The 9,037-nt window shown below is 46.7% G+C and overlaps 1 protein-coding gene across 1 annotated transcript; it reads left to right on the top strand.

Annotated features, from left to right (window-relative positions):
* The first annotated feature begins 3,073 nt into the window (after nucleotides 1-3,073).
* LOC144161636 (solute carrier family 2, facilitated glucose transporter member 8-like) lies at nucleotides 3,074-8,405 on the top strand. Its single transcript, XM_077692267.1, has 2 exons — nucleotides 3,074-3,276; nucleotides 8,135-8,405. The coding sequence occupies exons 1-2, from the start codon at nucleotides 3,074-3,076 to the stop codon at nucleotides 8,403-8,405; spliced, it is 474 nt and encodes a 157-aa protein (XP_077548393.1).
* The last annotated feature ends 632 nt before the right edge of the window (nucleotides 8,406-9,037 follow it).

Below are 9,037 nucleotides of genomic sequence, written 5' to 3'. Positions count from 1 at the left end.
TTAGCTGTGACTATATAAGAATACTGCGCAGGCATTGTTTTACTTTGGCCGGGTGGCTGAATCGAGTCACAGACAGACAGACGGACAGACAGACAGACATACAGATAGACCAAAATTTCTGGGTTTAAGTAGTCCGAGAAAGACTATCGTCTTTGAAAATGCGGAATTGTAGACAGCCGAATGGCTGGGTCGAGAGGCGTGGACTCGGGTATGCCATGGCCGGACGTTAATCCTAACGTCTGTCTTCATCCAGTACCCGTAGCTTCTCGTACAATGCGGATGTCATTGCTTGGCACTTCGTTAAAGGAGCCATGAAGAGAAAATACAACTTCGTGCAATTTGAAAGAACTAGGATTCAGTATCTCACTCAGCTCCATTACAGTCACAAAAGATGTTTTTTTAACGATAAAAAAAGCAAGAAGAAATAAACTTTCAAATTTTGCGCCACAGTGACGTGTTATGAGCAAGAATGACGTCATACGGGCCAACAATTAAACATAATTTTCAGTGCGTTAACTACACGTTAGTATTCAAGTGATGCGGTCAAATAGAACTAGAGGCCCCATTACAGACGTCCAGTAATGTGTGGTCACGACAGGTCAGTTAGGCGGCCACCAATCGCACAAACAAGGTTCCGTGACGTCATAGAAAAGTTGCGGGAAATTGGCTAGTGGGTCGCGACTGCTTCACACGTTTTCTTTAATATCTCCGTTATTTGTCCGAAGATTGCGATGATATTGGTATCATTGTTATCGGGACTAAGCAGTCTTTCTATAATAAACCCAACTTGTGTTTTGTCTTCATGGCTCCTTTAATGATAACGTTTCCTAACATTAAAACTAAACCTAGGCTTAACAAGAACGATTAGCGAAGGCTCTTGGTCACAACAGCGCATAGAAGAAAAAAAAAAATGCAAGAAAAATCTGGTAATGATGAAAAGGAAGAAATATGGTCTGTTAGGGGTATTGTATGTTTTGCAACATCATACACTTAGCACGCTAAACGCAGCAGCACAAAACGTAGCGCCAATAAAGTTAGCAACGTAACTCAGCGACATAACAAAAGGGTGTTGATATTCAGCGCGCTGCTACCCTGTGCACTCGTAATACATGTTGTGCAGTGCGGTGGTTTTTGTGTGTTCCAACAAAGCCAGTCCTCCTCAAACAACTTAGGACTAGCCCGAATCACTCTGCCGCACGGGCCTTTGTTCACGACTCTTCACGCCCGCGGGAGTTGCAAAATCGGGATTAAACTGGTCCGCTATGAGGTCAGCTGTAATAGCAGGCAACTACCTTATTTGCGGCGTTCTCTAATACAGAATTTACATTACATGGACATTTTTTTATTTCCCTTTGCTCAGAACAGACCTGGACTGACCGGAAGCCACAACTTGGGACAAACCCAAAATTAAAAAATTAGTCTCGTCAGCGAGAGTTTTTTCTTCCGAACAACGAAAATGTCTGTGAGTGTGCTTTCTATATTGTACATGACAATTTTGTTGCCGGCTTACAATTAATTATATCGCAATGACATGCTATGCCAGACCGCGGCGGCCTGCAATTTTATTCCGCCCTTTATAGCGCGCAACAAGGCACGTTTCCGGGCGCGCGCAGCTTCGTCCAGCTCATGAGCAGTGGATTCGGTCGCCGCTGATGCCTGCGAGCGGCAGTGCAACCAGCGCCCCTCTATAGCCCAGCGCTGCCTTTTGAAGACCGTCTCGCCGAGCATGACACGCCAGCAGAGCGGCGATTAAACATATCATTTAGGGCGGCCGGGGCAGTGCGAACACACTCTCTGACCGGCACTCCATGGTTCCCGTCAGCGCCCGTATACGCGGCGCAGCGATGCAGTTCAGCCACCGCTCCCGTGCTCCGTTTACTTCTGCGCGGGTCTGTATATGCACACATACAGACTACGCACTCGTATATCTTCCGCGCGCGTACCACCCACACCGTTAAGTGCTGATATCAGAAGTACGGCACAAGGTAGGAGTAAAAAATGTACAAGAACGTCATAATTGGTAATCGCGCTCAAGCAATGTTATGATATAATATTGTCACGAAGTCAAAGATGACACAGTCGTCTTCAAGGAAAAACAAGTTTATTGGGGCTAACTTGTGATCCCCCAACAACTCAAAAAGTGCGCAGGCGGCGAAGTAGCAGTCAACAAAATGACGTGCGTTAGCGAGCGTCGGCGATTCGGAATGCCGCGGCGACTGCTTTGCAGGCTTTTATCTTTCGGCGCGAGTGTTTCTCGAACCGTCGATTTACATCTAGAACATTGTAGGTCAAAGGAGATTATTCGAGGCTAGTGACGTTAGGGCGAAACGCTCTCTGTATCAGATTGAGATAGCCCGTGCGGCATCAAAATAAAGAATGAAACATGCGCTTCGCTTGGGACACAGATAACATCGCCAGGCGTGGCCGGGCTGTAAAAACAAAACATAAACAAACAAACCCAATGCCTAGTTCGCGGCAATATTCTTCTATAACTAGAGAACACTGTCCAGTAATATTCATATTTTGCTTCGTACTATATTTGTGCTGCTATTGGTTTTACTAGGAGGCATTGATCAGAGATCAACATGTCGCGTAACAGGCGTCTGCCCTTTTTTTCTTCAGTTACACATAACTACGAAGCTCTTAGTAGCATTATCTCTGTCGATAATCAACTTCTCGCAGAGACGGCACACAGATAGAGAGAAAACACTTTATTGCTGAGACACAGGGTTCAGGTGAAGGGGTGGGGGGGTTGGGAAGGAAGCTCAGACTAGATGGCCGAAGCGACCTATAGCGCGAGTTGCACCAGCCTTTGTTGGTCCACAAGCAAGAGCGACCCAAGACAAGCTCCCAAGGCCTGCTCCTCTGCAGTGGTGGGGTTTTGCCGTGCGGATTGAGGCTTTGATTTCTGCTTTCGTTCCTGTGGTGGAGACGACGCCTCGCTTGAGGAAAGACGAAAAAGGAGAAGCCCGGCTCCTCGTGGGCGCGTGCTCGAGGAAGAACGCGACGAAGACGAAGAAGAAGAATAGCTGCTCGTCCTGACGCACGCTCCGAGGCAACCACCGCGGAAGAAATGCTTGCACCCTCCTCCGAAGCCCACTCGTACCCCGTCAAGCCACGTCTGACCACGCCCCTACTGTCGACGCTGGTCAGCGCCTGGGCGGGCTCCCTGTGCATGGGCGTCACCCTTGGCTACAGTTCCCCGGCAGCCGAAAGCCTCGCAGCCGCCACCGGAGCCGGGGCCGAGAGCTTCCAGGCAGTGTCAGACTCCGTCTGGTGAGCTCAGGAAAGCCGGGACGCGCCAAACAGGCTGCGGGGCTTTAGGATTTAGAAAAATACATCGCTGGAGAATTTGTATGTTGAGTTGACGGCACATCTTATTTGGCAAAGAGACCGGAAGTTTTTTTCACTTCTCCTCTAAGTAGAGAATCCGCTTTTACAACTTATGTTTCTGTAAAAAATGTTTTGTGGCCCCGAAAATGAGAAACAGTAACTGTAAATTACAAGATTACATAACATCTTTCTTTTTTTTTTGTCGAAGAGAAAGAGAGAACGACCCAGGCTTTTGCTATTAAGGAAGCTGGGCTTATAACGATTGCTAAGCCCAAGCCGCAAAGATGCCAGTGCGGGTGTGGGTGGTCAGACAGATATAATGAACGTACGTTGGGTTCAAGGACCGTGAACGGTAGCTGTATATGACGGACGGATCGAGAAAGTTAGCTGACCAAGCTAGCTGCAACTATATTTGCTGCTTTCCGCTTCGTCTTTCATGTACTGCAATCTGCGCACAGCGTCTATTCGCTGCGGTGGGCCGAGAACAGTTTTCAGCCTAGTAACAGTGCCTGCTGAGGGAACGATTGCCGATTTACGAAATAACTTGTGTCGAAAAATATCCAAACGTATTGCGTTTTTTAGTCCAGCAACAGTGTTGCGTGAATGATGGCCGATTAACGAACCAACTGGTCGAAAAAGATAGAAAAGTATTCCGTACGTCAGCGCGCCTGTGGCATTGCCTTTCAAACATGTTGGTCCCAGAGAAGAAATCATGGCAAGGACCAAACGCGCACATTGCATTGGCGAAAAGACCGACGACCACAGGGCAAGACAGGGCAAGATTCAAGTAATGTCTTCACCCTAACTTATTAAGCAACTAAATTAATGACATTCGATTTTTGACGTCGCATTCGTTTACCATGCGAGGCAGTGGTGTGCATTGGAGTTGCTGCCTTGCTATTCCGGCCACTGGAAAGGGCAAAACCAGCAATAGCCACCAATTGGAGTGAGCCAGGCATGGTCGGCGAGAACTTTTTGTCGTACAACTGTCTAGTCTCAAGTTCAGGTCGCAGGTTTCCCGAAATCAGTAGTGTTTGCAGTAGCGGAGACAGCAGTAAAGAAGCTTAAGGTCAGTTAAAAGAAGGAACTTCAAGAGCCACAGAGAGCTGTCACGCCTGAATTCGTTAGGGTGCAGTACCTCCCATCTATTAAGGGAGATCGCCGGAAAGCACTGAATAGAAACAGCCTTCCTAGGATTTGTTAAGCTTCAAGGCAGGAGATCATGTATCGCAAGAAAGAGTAAAAAAAGTATACTGGGCGGAAATGAGCACGCCAAGTCATAGGCGAACTGCAACGGTGGTACGGTATTCCATACTACTTAATTCTATTATGTGGCGACGTCTACATATAGCCGACGGCTCTGGAACACTACTTAGTTCATGATCATGGCCAGAGACAGCGCACAGACACGGGACGGAAGACAAGAGAGAAAGAAAGAGAAACATTCTGCGCCCGTGTTTGTCTCGTTCTCGTCTCCCTTTCTGTTTCTGTGCGCTGATTTTTCCTTTTTACCATGAGGAAAACAAGCACATGGCCCATTGACTGTTTGACTTGCACGTTGACGGATGCTACGGTACCTACGTACGAGAAATCGCAGAGGTCTGCTCACCAAAAAGAAGGGTAAAAATCGTAACACATCCATCCTTACATTGAGATAGACATTTTTAGTTCATGTTAGCAGGAAGATAGGGGAGGAGAAAAACCTCCATTTACAAGCTTGATAGGCCCACTTCATTTCGTTTTATTCCATTGATTCAACATAAGGGCCCCAAGGCATTACATAAGGGCAGTACATCGAAGTTGGAATAGCTTTATAACAAGCACTAATAAGAAGGCGCACACTCATTACAGGAAATAAAGAAAACGAACAAAAAGAACACACATAACAAAGCATAAAATTACATGACAGGCGATAAATAAATTCTGGTCCTAAAGTAAAAGCTCAACTATAAATCAAAAGACAACTGTGGTGTTTAGGATGCATAATTCGGTTTTGCAGAGGGTTAGCTATTCGCGAAATGCTTTGAGGTCCCTGCAAGAAACCATAACACCTGGCAGGGCATTCCACAGTTGTACGGCATGGAAGGAAAATGAACTGCTCATCGCCGTCGCTTGGCATTTTAGGGTCACCAAGGGGTGCGTATGTGACACGCTAGATGATATTCTTAATGGGCGTTTTAGCTAGAGAGGGTGTCCTGATTTGCTGAAGTAAAAGAAAGTGTGAAAGAGGCAGAGACGAGAAGTTGTCCGACATGACTCGGATTGCGCAAATGACAACGTTTATTTTAGTCCGGTTACGCCGATGTGTCTTGAATATTGTGACGTAACGAAACAAGATACGCCGTTTGGAACAGCTTCGATATAATCGGTAAGATAAGCTTGTGAAGGACGCCCGCCAGATGAACGATGCGTACTCCCGCTTTGGTAGCACGTATGATAGATATGCGAGTTTCTTTATGTCGGGAGATGTAGATCGCATGCAGATCGCATTAGGCTACTTACGACGGTAAAGCAGCCTAATGAGCTTGAAGCTTCAGAGTGGATGGTTTTAAAATGTTTTGCCGTGCTAGCGATGCCGTTGTATGAACTTCTAGATATTTGTAACAGCACGTCTGGTGAATGGGAACAGAATTAACGCACTAATTTTCGTGTTTGGTGGTGCGCTTGCGCGTGAAGAACATGACCTTGCATTTAGCGAAGTTTAGAGACATGTGCCATTTTTCGCACCAAGAAGTGGTCGCGTTGTAGACTAATTGCGTTAGAAGTATGAATGGTATTATAAAGAACGCAGTTATCTGCAAACAGGGGCAGCTGTGATTTGATGTTGTTGGAAAAGTAATTAGAAAAATAAGAAATAATCGTGGTGCTAAGCCTGCGCCTTGGAGAACACCGGAAGGGACGCTGGTAAGGGATGGTCGGAAATTACTAAAAAAGGAAAACTGAACGCGACCTGTAAAAATTGTGCGATGATGCTGGTAAGGGACGGTCGGAAATTGTAAAAAAGGAAAAGTGAACGCGACCTGTTAAAAATTGTTCGAGCCACTTTATAAGGTTATTAAGGCCACTTTAGAAGGCCACTTTATACCAAGAGCGGATAATTTGACAAGTAGGTGGTCGTGGGATACGCGATCGAAGACCTTGGAGAAGGCTAAGAAAATTTCATTGATTTTAATGTGATCGTCCGTTACCGCAGTAGGTCGTATGTAAATTCAGCCAATTGTGTTTTAAAGAAAGGCACTTTCGAAAACCGTGTTCAAAAGGGTAGAAAAAACTGCTTCTAGGTAGGTCATAAGGTTGGATGCTACGATGTTCTCAAGGAGCTTAGATGGAACACTAGTTAGACTGGGGGGTAATTACCGGGGCCTTCGTGCCATCCCGCTTAAAAAATGGGGACTGCTTTAGCTTTTGTCCAATCACATGGCAAGGTTCCTGTATTGAAACATTCCTTGAATATGAGGTACAGGAATTTGCTCGACAGTGCTATATATGTTTCAAGGAATTCAGAATTGATGACATCGCCGCCAGCCGAAGATGGTATTTTAATAGAGTGGGTTAGATTGGATGCACCAATCAGATATACTTGTATTTCACGCTTGTTTTGGGTAGAAAAGTGGGGCGTATGATAACAGAACAAGTGTTGGGTATGCGGAACACGGACGTGAAAAAGATATTTAGGGCAGCAGCTGTTTCATTGGGGTTTAGCAGTTCGTCATAAGTCAACAAGATTTATACAGGGACGTTGGCTTCTGTGTCACGCGAGACCGCTAACTCCACGCGTTAGAAAACATGTGTTACTTCGTTGATTGCGGTAAATGTACAAATCAAAACAATGATTGGGACAAGGTGCCGTTAATGGGCCCTGAAGACAAAACAAAATAGAACCTGGTTTTATGTAAAAAAACCTAGTTTTTTTTGTTAACTCACTCAGCTCTATTCCAGTCCCGAAAGGTTTTTTTTTAATTGAGAAAATGTCAGAAATATTAAAAGCTTTAAAATTTCGGGGTATATTGAAGTAAGACGTGCAGGAGTAACGAAATGCGGGCCAGCACTAAAGCACAGTTATTAGTGTGTTCATTCCAAGTTACCATTCAAATGCCAGGATCAAGCAGAACTAGAGGCCCGACTACAATCGCACAGTACCCGCCGCGGCGGCTCAGTGGCTAAGGCTTTGCGCTGCAGAGCACGCGGACGCGGGTGCGATTCGCCGCCGCGGCGGCCGCTTTTCTGATGAGGGCGGAAAGCAAAAACGCCCGTGTACGGGATTTCGGCACACGTTAAAGATCCCAAGCTGGTCAAAACTAATCCGGAGGACACCACTACGGCGCGCTTCATCGTCTGAGAAGCGGCGGCACGTTAAACCCCGCATCACTCACTCACTCACTCACTCAATCAATCAATCAATCAATCAATCAATCAATCAATCAATCAATCAATCAATCAATCAATCAATCAATCAATCAATCAATCAATCAATCAATCAATCAATCAATCAATCAATCAATCAATTACAATCGCCCATTCATGTTTCTTGGCGGTGGCTTTCGATGACGTACGGAAGACGCACAAACAAGGATCTTTGATGTCACGACGCCGGACAGTGACTGGGGAGTCGCCACGCCTTAATCTGCTTCCCTTCATACCTCGGCTACTTGTTTAAAGTTCTCAATAAAATTTATATCATCGTTATCGGCACGAAGGAGCCTTCTAAATGGAGCAAACTTGCAGTTTGTCTTCCACACCGACGCTTTGTTTGCGTGTACTGATGCTGTCGATCCCTGTCTTCGTTCCTCCCCCACACAAGGTTGAGCCATCTGCTCCCGGCCGGCGCCGTCCCCGGCGCGTTCCTCGGCGCTGTGGTCAGCCAGGCCATGGGACGCCGCGTGGGCCTGATGCTGAGCTCCGTACTTTTCATGCTGGGCTACGCTGTCATCTTTTTCGCCGGCTCGGGCGTGCTTCTGCTGTGCGGCCGCTTCGTGACCGGCGTCGCCGCTGGAACCGTCTCGCTCTGCGTGCCCGCCTACATCGCCGAAATCACCTTGCCCTCGCACCGAGGAACCATGGTAATTGATTGATTGAGGCGCTTCTCGACGCACCGAAGCTACGCCAGCGCTATAAGACAGCTTTGTAGAGGGCTCCGGATTTATTTAAACAGCTGAGGATCTTTAACGTGCGCTGAAATCTCAACACACTTGCGTTGTCGCCTTTCACCTCCATCAAACGAATTCAGGGAAGCTTGCACCCACGCGCAGGACTTGAATGGTGAAGCTGCTGGAGGTGGATATTGCCGGAAACATAGTTAAGTTTCAGTATCGTGGTTTATTTGCATAGTTGTGGTGCTAGTAATCGTCGTCGTATGAATGGAAGAAACCGTGTTCTTCGCTGCGAGTGGTGGATGTTAATTCATTCTCACCATTGTAGACATCCTCCAGCTCTTCGTTATTGACTCGAGGCAGCGGTGGCGGGATCGACAAATCGTCTCGGGAAGGAGTGGCACACTCGCAGTCATGTCTCCAATTATCTCTAATGGCTTTTAGAAACTACGGCAGCCGCCGTGACCTCTCCCAAACAGAGTGTCTTTCCATCGTTAGCATTAGCGCTGGAGTTGCTTTTTTAGATGCGCGGCAGCGCTCGACTACAGCGCTAGAGTTTTCTTCTTTTTTTTTAAGTGCGAATGCACTTTATAAGCGACCCCAAACCATCCACC

This window comes from Haemaphysalis longicornis, unplaced genomic scaffold (assembly GCF_048455015.1).
Source record: "Haemaphysalis longicornis isolate Haplotype H1 unplaced genomic scaffold, Haemaphysalis longicornis Haplotype H1 scaffold_12, whole genome shotgun sequence".
Lineage (NCBI taxonomy): Eukaryota > Metazoa > Arthropoda > Arachnida > Ixodida > Ixodidae > Haemaphysalis > Haemaphysalis longicornis.
This window is presented reverse-complemented; position numbering and strand designations above follow the sequence as displayed.